This window comes from Asparagus officinalis, chromosome 7 (genome assembly GCF_001876935.1).
Source record: "Asparagus officinalis chromosome 7, Aspof.V1, whole genome shotgun sequence".
NCBI lineage: Eukaryota > Viridiplantae > Streptophyta > Magnoliopsida > Asparagales > Asparagaceae > Asparagus > Asparagus officinalis.
The window spans coordinates 125,192,729-125,204,067 of NC_033800.1; the positions used below are offsets into that span (position 1 = coordinate 125,192,729).

Sequence of the window (11,339 nt, forward strand, 5' to 3'; positions counted from 1 at the left end):
CGGATTAGATTAGCATAAGACCCTTATCACCCCCCTCTAGGGTTTAACACGAAACACATATGGTATATAAATATAATTTAGCCTTTAAACTTTTGAGGTTGTTTCTATAATTTTAAAAATGTTGAGGGTGTTAATTACAGGTTTTAAATTTTTAGATATCATGTTAGTTTTTAAGTTTAAAAAAGTCAAGGTGTTTTGTGTAATTTTAAACTTTTAAGGCTATTATATGCAATTTTTAAAACTTTTGGGGTTTTTAATAATACTTCATGTATTATAATATGTTATCTATGTATAATTTCTTAATCTTATTTTTTCTATAATTTTGAGCTATAGGTAGTTCATATGGAGTTAATATAGGATATAATTAGTATTTGGATAGATTAAGATTTAAGTAAAATATTCAAAATAAATTTTTTTTAATTGTTGACCTATAAATAGTTCATGTGGAATTAGAAAAGATATAATTAAAATTAGAATAGATTAGGATAACAATATAATATTCAAGAAAAGCTAAGGGTAATACTGACCATAGAAAGATTTTTCCGAACTCATGCTTTTAAAAGGAGTATGATTTATAAATTCATTTTTATCTAATATGTTATCAAACACCACATAAAGATTATTCGATTAAACATTCAGAGTGGAGATAATGGAGGGAGCAGCACCCGTTCTCGTAATCGGGATAGAGATACCCCCGCCGACGATGATGGATGATGTTTTTTATTTTTAATGCAATAAACAGTTTTATTTGTTATAACACTACATTTATTCATGTCGTGTATCCTATCTTAGTCATGTGCATTGTTAGTATATATGTTGTTGGATGTGTATTAGACGGAACTGATTGATGTACATTTTGAGGTGGATGGTTGGATTTGTACAATGTGTTGGATTTGGTTATATTTGGTTTTTGGATGGAATTGTTATAAATTTTGATTATAATTGGATGGTTGAATGTATTCACGTGTACAGTATTTTCTGGATGTATTCAAATATTAATGTAATTGTACAAGAAAGTATAAATTGTAATTAATTTTTTTTGCTGGAAAAAAGACAACCTAGATGAAATTCTGTCTAGATTGAGACAATCTAGACGGAATTCCGTCTAGGTTGTGAAAAACCAACCTAGACGGAAATTCCGTCTGGTATGGCAGACCAGACAGAATTCCGTCTGGTCTGTCAAACTAGACGGAATTCTTTATTCCGTCTAGGTTGACTTCCGTCTAGGTTGATCAACCTAGACGGAATTTCGTCTAGTTTGATTCAATCTAGACGGAAGCAAAATAAACCACCCAAACTAGACGGAATTCTGTCTAGATGAACTAATCTAGACGGAATTTGAATCAACCTAGACGGAAATTTCCGTCTAGGTTGATCATTTTTCTACTAGTGAGTGCAGCACCCAAACACATATTAATTAACCACGGTCTCTTCGTCGAGATCACCATCCATCTAAAATACAAACGTCATATTAAAGCATATACCAACATTGATTTTTTTTTAACATATCAAATTAGAACAAGTTAGATAAAATAAAATCTCATACTCAAGGATTATACATATCAAATTCTTATGTAGATACAAGCTCAGATTGTGTAGATACAATCATGCAATTGCGTAAAGCAATTCTTGTGATTAATGTGCATGTAGTTGAGGCAAAAGCATGGGATCAACCCTTTTGTTTACCTACCGGGATATTTCACGTGCCATGAAATGCTAACATGTTTGTTCATGTGTTTGTGCGTTTATCACTATATATGAGAGTATCCCCTTATCATATACACTTTTATACACACAAATACACATACATACATACATACATAATTTATAATCATGATGTTAGAATCTCAAGGTACAAAATTTGGACAAGAAAGTATTATACCCTTGTTAAAGTGCATTAGATGTTTCCTTTTCCACTTCTTTACTAACATCCATTCAAATTTGTTTTGCAGTTTGTAGAAGCTATGATGGGCTCAAGAGATTTAAGTATACAAACATTAACGATCTAAATGATCAAGCTAAAGAAAACAAAAAATAATAATTAATGACTACATACCAAAATCACAAAAAATAACCAACAAAAATTATATACACTGAAATAGATCCTCCAATACATAACATGCAAACTAAAAAAGTACACAAAATAATCACCATTATTTTTTTTACCTTCCTAGTGGCAGAAAGCAGAGAATCACAGTAGAGAATCTCCAATATCTACAGAGATCAAGTAACTACTCTGGATTTGAAGTAGTAACTACTCTGGATTTGAAGTAGTTTGTGCAAATCGTAGTGGAAAATGGGGGTCAAAACACCCAAACTTAGAGAAATTTTAAACCTGGTGTCAAAGGAAGAACTGCATCAATAAATGAAAGCCATAAAAACTAAATAAATAAAAAAGATTTGATTTTTGGGACCGTACTTCCATAAATCAACCAAGATCTTTCATTTTGCATATCCATCAACTAATTTGGGTGAAAGATCTTGTCATTTTTCCTTCTATTTTAAGGCTAGGGTTTCAATCTATAGGCTTGATCGCACAAAATGGGTTTCAAGAGAATATTGGATGAGAACCAAAGGTGGACGACTCGGGGGGGAGGGGGAGGAGGTGAGGTGGTGGAGGGCGAGAGGGCGAGGACGGTGATGTTGACGCTGAAGAGGGTGTGGGTGGAGGGGAGGCCGCGGCGGGAGAAGAGGCCGAGCCCTAGATTGGAAAGCGAGAGGGAAGGGGAAGGAGGAAAATCTTGGTTGATTCGGGCAGGAGGGAGAGAGGGGGAGAGAGGGGTGACTAGAACGAGATGGTAGAAGGGGATGGAGATTCGGGTTTTTTTACGGAGAGCGAAAAGTGGGGTTTTCCTTCGAAATCGGCTTTTTGGAGCTGAAATTTTTCGGGAGGAAATCTGACGTGGCGTCCCCTCTTTCCTTCACTTTCTTTTTTATTTTTTGTGAACCAAACATCCAATTGTGAAGGAAGACAGCTGATTTTCCCTGCGTCAGTTTTCTGATGGGCCACATTCTACCACTTTCTGCATTTTTTCGACGAAACAAATAGGCCCTAACTGTCATGTGGTGATTCTAGATAAACCAAAAATTTCCAATTATATATACAAGACAGATAAGAAAAAAAAGGTCCAGCTCAAGTTATCTACCTTTGATGAATGAACAACACTACAAGGAAAAAAAATTTTAGTCCAATTCAATATTTAGAAGCAAGATCATAACCAAAAAAGAAATTCATGCAAAAAAAAAGATATACAAACTGAAGAAACCAAACAAATGCGTGAGCACGGGCATAGTGCTTGTACATTAGATAAATATAAAAATTAGTGAGTGGAAATAGTAGGAATATTCATATTTGACCCACATTTGAAGGGACAACAAATAGTGATTTTAATTAGGAGATGGGAATATACCTAAGAGCTTAAGATTTTCGATTAAAATTGGTTAATAGCCTCTATTTAAAGCATATTGACTCTTAATTGGGCTCCTCCAACAAATAATATGGGAGCTAAAGTTATAGCCCAAATAAAAAAGTGAAGTCTTGATGGAAGCCCGAAGTTGTCAGGAGAATGACTAAGGTCAGGAAGATTCAAGTTAGACCAAGTCAAACTAATCCACAAATGGATGATGTCCAAGATTTCCCATAGAAGTGATATAGTCTAATGATCCTACATACATGTTATGTAGTCTTGTTGCCTCCCATGATTGCTATTTAGAAGAAGTTGGTGTTCACGAAAATATTGAACTATACTTACAAATAAAGGGGGCACTATAGGGATGTTCATGTCTTAGTATAGTCTCAAACTTGAAAGGATAAGAAAGAGTATTGAGTTTAAATAAGAGTTGAATCAAATATCTAATAGCTTAAGTTTTTAGGTTAAAAAGTACAAGTTTCAACATGGTCTTAATTTAACAGAAAAGTAATCATCCCCCAAACAAAAGTGCAATGTTTTTAAACATTGGGTATGAAATGGGCAAGCCAACAATTTAAACAAGTTGTGAAAATTTTCTTTACATCTTGCTTCTTGCCATATCTTGCCCCTTTACTTGATTATTCTACTTATAACCTAATTTATGTTCAACTTTTGCACCCGAAGTTATTTGAATTAACTCCACCAAAGTTAGTTTTTATCTTATTCAGACATGTTCGTCAAGTTTCTGCATTAGAGCTCGCACTCAACAATTTTTGGTATATGAAGATTTATTTAAAAAAAATAAACAAACAAACATGTAGGAAACATAAAAATTTTGAACTTAGCCTCTTTTTAATTGACGTTGCATAAATAGAACACAAAGTCTGCCCACTTTCATTAAATCCAATTTGCTTATTTACTCATCTTGGATCAAAGATACGTATATAGTTCAGACACAAGCACAACTATTACTAGTTTCAACGGTACAAACTGATTACTCTGGGATCATATGGAGATATCCCTTATGCTTCAGTTATCAAAGTTACAACCTTATCATGCTACTATTATGAATGCATAATCTCAAAATAATAATAATAACAATAATAATAAATTAAAATCCAGAAACTAGTTTGGTCAAGTGAGGGGTCAATTTGGAACTGGTTTGCAGTCACATCCAATTTCTTTTGGGTTACCCGCAAGCAATAAATCATTTGGGTTTTACTTTAAGGGGCTGTTTGTTTGCCTTAAAAAAAGAGAGAAATCAAAGAAATGGAAAATTATTTCTAAAAAAATTTGTTTTGGGAATGTTTGGTTGGCTAAAAAAAGAAGGAAATCAAAGAAACGGAGATGATATGATGTTAGTTGTCACCTTATTATAGGACGATGTGAGTGATTTTTTTTAAAAAAATTGTTTTGATGTTGTTTGGTTGCCGAAAAAAATAAGAAAATGAATTAAAAAACCTATTTCTTGTAATAGGTTGTTTTCTTTTGTTTGGTTCATTCTTAAAAATAAGAAAATATATGAGATGAGATATTTCTTGTAATAGGTTGTTTTCTTTTGTTTGGTTCATTCTTAAAAATAAGAAAATATATGAGATGAGATGAGTTGTCATTATATTATTGGATGATGTGACCCACACTTAAGGAAATCGTTTTCCTAGCTTTTTCGGAGGAAATAGGTGGAAATAAAATGTTAATGAGATGAGATGAGTTGTCACCATATTATTGGATGACGTGAGTGATTTGAAATGATGATATGAGATGAGTTGAGTAATGTTGTGGATGAAAATAATATTTTATTAGATGTGGTGGATGAGTTGTTGAGTAAAAATAATATTTTATGAAAAATTCTTTAAGGACCCAAAATATGGGACCAATAAAGGGGACAAGTGAGGTGTCCCCCTCCTATTTGATAATGAGTTGGCCATCATTAATGATGGCCAACTCATTATCCAATAGGAGGGGGACACCTCACTTGTCCCCTTTATTGATCCCATATTTTGGGTCCCTGTAGCAAAGCTCATATTTTATTAGATGTGGTGGATGAGTTGTTGGATGAAAATATTTTTTTATTAGATGTTATGGATGAGTTGTTGGATAAAAATAATATTTTATTGGATGTTGTGGGTGAGTTTTAAGGATGGAAATGGATGAAATTGTACTTTTTTGATATTTTCACTTTTTCATTTCCATTTCTTGGTTTTTAGAAAATAACCAAACAGACCCTAATCAACCGAATCATTTCTTTCTTCAGTTTCCATACAATTTCTTCACGCGATGAATAATAACAGTTGAGCCGTAATCTGCCTAAGTTTGTTTATAGAGACACGTCAATTCTTAGTTACCTACCTTCATATGAAAGCACGCTAACATGAATCTCAAAACAAAATCAACAAATAAAAAGATATAGGGAAATAAAAGCTCCTATCAACTTAATTGGAAGCCATTCAACAATGCAACTGTCAAGAGTAAGCCCAATATATTCAGTAGTACTTTCATTTTCATTCTCTTGACGAGAAAAAAGCTTTATTACCACTTCCTGAACCCTTAAAAATTATAGTCCCAAAAAAATTACAAATTAATCAGCAAATGAATACAATCTGCACTATAGGCCCTATACACAAGCTCTAGCCTCAAACTTGGGAAACCCCACAAATGCAATGGACAAGGGAGCAACTGATATAGGTGAGTTTACAGGAACAAGCACAGGATTCAAAGCAGGGATATCTCCATCTTCAGTGAGCTCCAATATTTTCCCATTTAGTAACATAGTTCTGCTTAAATGGTTCCCACCCTTTGCAGTAAGATGGTATTCTTCTCTCTTCTCAGCTCCATCAGAGGCTTTTCTCCCAACCCATGAAACTGTTCTTTTAAGACCGTGAACGAATGAACTGTCCTTGTTGGTGTCTACTTCATCAAGGTCGACATTGATGTCGTTTCTAACTGACACGCCAAATTCAGTAGATTTGCTGAGATTAATTAGCAATAGTGCTACTCCTCCCTGCAATGCAACGAAAATAATTCATGAGTTGATGTTGCTACGGTAATAATAATGCTTGAATATCTCTTCATCATACTTTTATGGTAAATGCAAACAAACATATATCAAGATCAAGGAACAGATGGGTGATATTTGCAAAGAAATTTAATGAGGTTCAGAGACAATAAGAATAGACCTTCAAAATTTGATTTATCTCAAATTCCTGTAAAAGTTATTTCTAAACCCTCATCTCACATTTACTTTAGAATTCTGCAAGGATGGAGAAATCCTAATTCTGCTAAAATTATTTTCTCGGAAAGTTTCCCATGAAAGTGGGCATTTCCAACCCCAAAACATAACTTAATATCTCTAGCATCCAAGTTACATCGAAATGAACAAGGTTTGACATGTGGCATGAAATGTATGAACCTCGTTATGTGGAGATACATTTTTGAAGCCCTTATTAATTAAGGAGTTTATTTGGGAAACCACGCATGGAGATTAAAAAAAATGAGAAAGCGACTACAAAAACTTCCTGACCTTATTCTTCCTGCAATGAGCATAGGCTCGTAAATATGGTGATCCACTGATATCAATAGAGAGAACTCCCTTGCCCATGATCTGATGCCATAATAATGCACTGGACAAAACAACAGAAGTAGAATTAAAACTCTGGAGTGCATAAAAGGTACCGTAAATATTAATCAGATGCTTGCAGAGTTCCGATTTTCTTGCCTGTAGTAATCAGGATTCGGTACAAATGTTTTTGTGTCGAGGAGGCCATAGTTGCCACCAATTAATGATTGTCTACAATAAACCTTTGTGTCATACTTTGATGACATCCCAAGTTGATCTAGGTACCTGAGTTGTGTTCAAAATGAGGTCAGTCATTGTGATTGAAATCAGAAAAAGTAATTTGAAATTGGGCTAATTGAAGATAGCCTTTACTGAGGTGTGACCACTTACACCTTTTAACTCTTTTATTAGCATTTATAACCCCTGGGCTGCAGATGACATTATTTCCCAAGTTGATGTCACGTGGAAATCACGTGAGGATAAATTACTTTCTCAATTTCACTAAAACAAATACTAAATTACCCTGTGAATTGAGGGCACAGGGTTAATTGCAGATCGATCCCCTGTACTATCACCCAGTTGCGGATAGGCCCTCTAGTTCTATTGTTGCAGATAAGACCCCCTGAATGAAATGCTTTTCTTACTCTTTTACCCTCAGGAGGTCTATTTGTCAAAAACCAATTCTGTTTTCCAAGGGTAAAAGAGTCAAACATTTCACTCGAGGTCTAACAGCAAAAATAGAACTTCATGGGGTCTATTCACAACTGGGCAATAGTATAAGGGGTCTATCTGCAATTAACCCTGAAAGTAATGTTGTTTGAGGTTGAGGAGTAAGTGCTAATAAAGCTTAGGGGTTATAAGTGGCTATAAGCCTACAACACCACAATAGAAGGGTGTATCTGCAATTAACCCTTTGAAATTTGAAATGTTGACAATCAATTTAAAAAATAAGACAAGAAGACAACAGGATTTACCATAAGCTGTTTAGGAAAGTATTGGAAACAAGACGACTGCCGCTGTTATACGCACCGCCAGCTTCACCAACCCAAGCAGAAGACCACGGTCCATGTCTTTTAACGGTAAGTTGGATGGTTCTGAATGTATCTGCTACTCGACTCAAATATTGTGGATCTGTAATCTTATTTACTATGTTGCGATCATTACCTGAAATGAAAGTAGAGTTCGCTCAATGTAAGTTTGTATTGAAAACTTCATCAAGAATCCTATGGTATCTGAATATTTAAATGCCAGCCCAACATACAAGATGAAAGACTTTGGTGAGACTCTCTTATATGATCAGCTATGTTTCTTGGAAATGGGTATGGGTACCGGTACGCGTATATGGCACACCACAAATTTGCAATATGTAAGGTGAGGGGACACGATTATATATGTGCGTGTATGTATGTATTCAGATTAATAATTTACATGAGATCAATAACTTCCCAGTTATGAGAATTAAAATTCCTATAATATTTTTATGCCTCTTTTCTAATGTAGATAATAAATTGAAAAAGCGCCCGCTTTGAACTAGATACTACAAAGGATCCTTTGAAAACATAGTTCTGAACTGGGTATTGGCTGAAGAAATGCGACCCATGTCCAACGTGTTTCAGAAAGGGGGTGTAAAGTGTAGGATATATGTCCAAGAAGTGCATGACGAGTATTTTAAATTAAAACATGTATTACATAATTGAGTATATGCCCGAATAAATGTATGCATATATTCAAGAAGTATAAAGAAAGTAGTAGTGCGGGTACAACGTACAAATACGTGTCTAGCACAGTATAGCTTCAGATAGAAGTATCCAGGCAACATAGATGATCAATTATAGAACATACTATATCGGTTAAACGTAATGATATATAATCATATGTAGATGACATAGGGACACCTACCTGAACCAAGATTGTAAATATGGTGGGTCATGGCATTAACAACACCTGATCCAGATACATCAAGAAGCTGAGCATACCATTGCTGTTCAAAAAAACCTCCAGGTGCTACCAGTAATGGCCTCGAGGAGGAATTTTTATATAAGTCATCAAGGATGGCTTTAAGACTAATTACATCTTCTCCATACTGTTCTGCAGCGACACTTGCACCAATTCCACGTCCACTCAACTCATTTCCTGATGCATGAATAAAAATTGTCAGGATATCAATCGAAACTTCTAGTAGAGAGACTAAATACTACTCTAAAGCAAGTATTACCAAATTCCCATGAATCAACAGGATAACCCTTCGAGATTGTGTATTTTATGAAATCTCGGGCGTTGGTGGAATTCCAAGGACCTGCCCAGATACCACTATGCAAATGTTGTCTTCCACGGAGTGCGTTAATGCCAAATGTGACAATTGCCCTGCAAACAGAAATTGTTTCTTATGTCAACATGTTGGCACTTGGAATAACCTCATAATAACAGGACGTAGAAACTAATATCCAAAGGGACAAAATTAAGTTTCAGAGATGAAGAGTTACCCTGTCTTTTGAAATAAAGCATTAAGTGCATCCCATCTTTCCATGCTCAAACATCCCTTAGAGAATCCGAACAGCCCACCAGCCATCTTTGAAAATGGTTTACATGGATAACCCAAATTTCCAACATCATACACCACTTGATCTTGCAGAGAACCTCCAACTCTTATCCTCAAGCGTTTGAAGGCTGCAATCAACAATACAATTGCTATAAGTATTATACTACATCATACACACCACGAGGAATTCAGATAAGCTGAAGCAAACTTCATCAAAGTACAAATTAACCAAGGACTAGAACTAAGTAACCTTTGATGGCATTGGCTAGAAAAGGATGTTGTAGGTCCTGCGGGAAAAAAAAAAAGAAAACATAACATTAGTTTCATAACATTCTGATGAAGGGATTTTCGTCAATTATGACCGGAAGAAATCACAAAGCCTTATTTGAAACTTTACCAGATTTAGAACAGAAGCTTGCCCCCATGGACACTGATTGTAGTTACACTTTTGAGGAGGCCACCAATCAATAGTAGCACAAACAAATTCATCACTGGTTTCAGCTATAGTGGCTGAGCCGCGAACTATAATGGTTACATCTGACGATGCTTTACACAAAACCCCCGAAAACGAGAGGAGAAAGAGAACCAAAATCAGCCGATAATTCATGGCTTTAAGCTCAACCTTTATCAGACAAGCTGAAAAGAAAAAACCAAATGAAAACATATAAGATGCTATTATCCAACTTAACCAAACACGCTTAGCTAAAAAACAATACAAAGTACCCAAAAAAATATAATATTTTTTGGCATAATGCGCCTACAGGAGCCACCATTGAAAAGTAATTAATTAGCTTGCAATATAATTCACGCTCAAAGTTGGGATTTGAGACAAACCAGCTGAAGATAACAAAAGTTATATCTGGAGTACGTCTTAAGCTATGAGTTCTTCTTACAATTAGAGAACAAGGGTTCTTCTCTTTCTCTCCATTCAAGTCAATTTGATCAAAGTACTCACAAAATCTCTCATGCAAAAATAAAATTCTAATTTTCAACAAAACAGGGGGGAAATAAGGGGAAAAGAGTATCACATTCACAACCAAAATTAGAATTTTCACTCTCAGAATTAAATCCTACTGACTTCAAACACAATAAACAAAGAAATTTAAAGAAAACCCGGATGATAACATACCTTAAAATAATAAAATATTCGCTCCAGTGCCTCAAAAAAGGCTCCTTTTTGATGAATTTGAGCGCAAGATGGCTCTTTGATCCCAAAATCTCTTAGATACTTGCTCGAATTAAAATGGGTAGGAAATAGATTTCTGAAATTGTGATCAGAGTTTATAAAGTCTATCGCTGGTTCGGTCTTTAAAGCAGACTGCTCTGGTCCACCAGCAGAGAGAGCTGAGCTATCTAAATAATGCAGAGAGTCCAGAGACCCGCATTTTCTACGAAATTTGTAATTTTGTACATTTTTTATTTTTTCTATTTTTCTTAAAGTAATTAATTTTAAGTTGTTTTTCTCATGTCTTAATTACCTTTGTCAACATTTTGCTACCTTCCCAGCTATTCCAACCGCCGCCCCGTGACCTAATCTTGCAATTTCCGCTTTTAGAGGTTTGTAAATTTAAATTTTAAATTTTAAAGTTTTGAAATTATTTTGAGAGGTTTGGAATCAATTGAGGGCAGGTGGGGCCAGTTGAAAGGACGCAAGGTGCTCGGATAATAATATGTGCTTTAATTAATCTCTTTCCTCTAGCTTTCCTCTCCGATAAAAAAAACAAAAGAATTTATTAGACGAGCACTCCAGCGTGGAACCGAGGGATTGAAATCCTCTCCTAAGGAATAGTATTTCCTAAGATCTCCTAATGCATCTTAACCTTTGATTTTGTGT

General features: G+C 34.9%; 1 protein-coding gene across 1 annotated transcript; it reads right to left on the bottom strand.

Moving 5' to 3' along the window:
* LOC109849518 (heparanase-like protein 1) lies at window positions 5,891–10,847 on the bottom strand. Its single transcript, XM_020419367.1, has 10 exons — window positions 10,635–10,847; window positions 9,903–10,141; window positions 9,756–9,792; window positions 9,450–9,633; window positions 9,182–9,330; window positions 8,866–9,099; window positions 7,941–8,130; window positions 7,126–7,251; window positions 6,931–7,030; window positions 5,891–6,411 (listed from the first exon to the last, which is right to left on the bottom strand). The coding sequence occupies exons 2-10, from the start codon at window positions 10,110–10,112 to the stop codon at window positions 6,025–6,027; spliced, it is 1,617 nt and encodes a 538-aa protein (XP_020274956.1). The 5' UTR covers window positions 10,113–10,141; window positions 10,635–10,847; the 3' UTR covers window positions 5,891–6,024.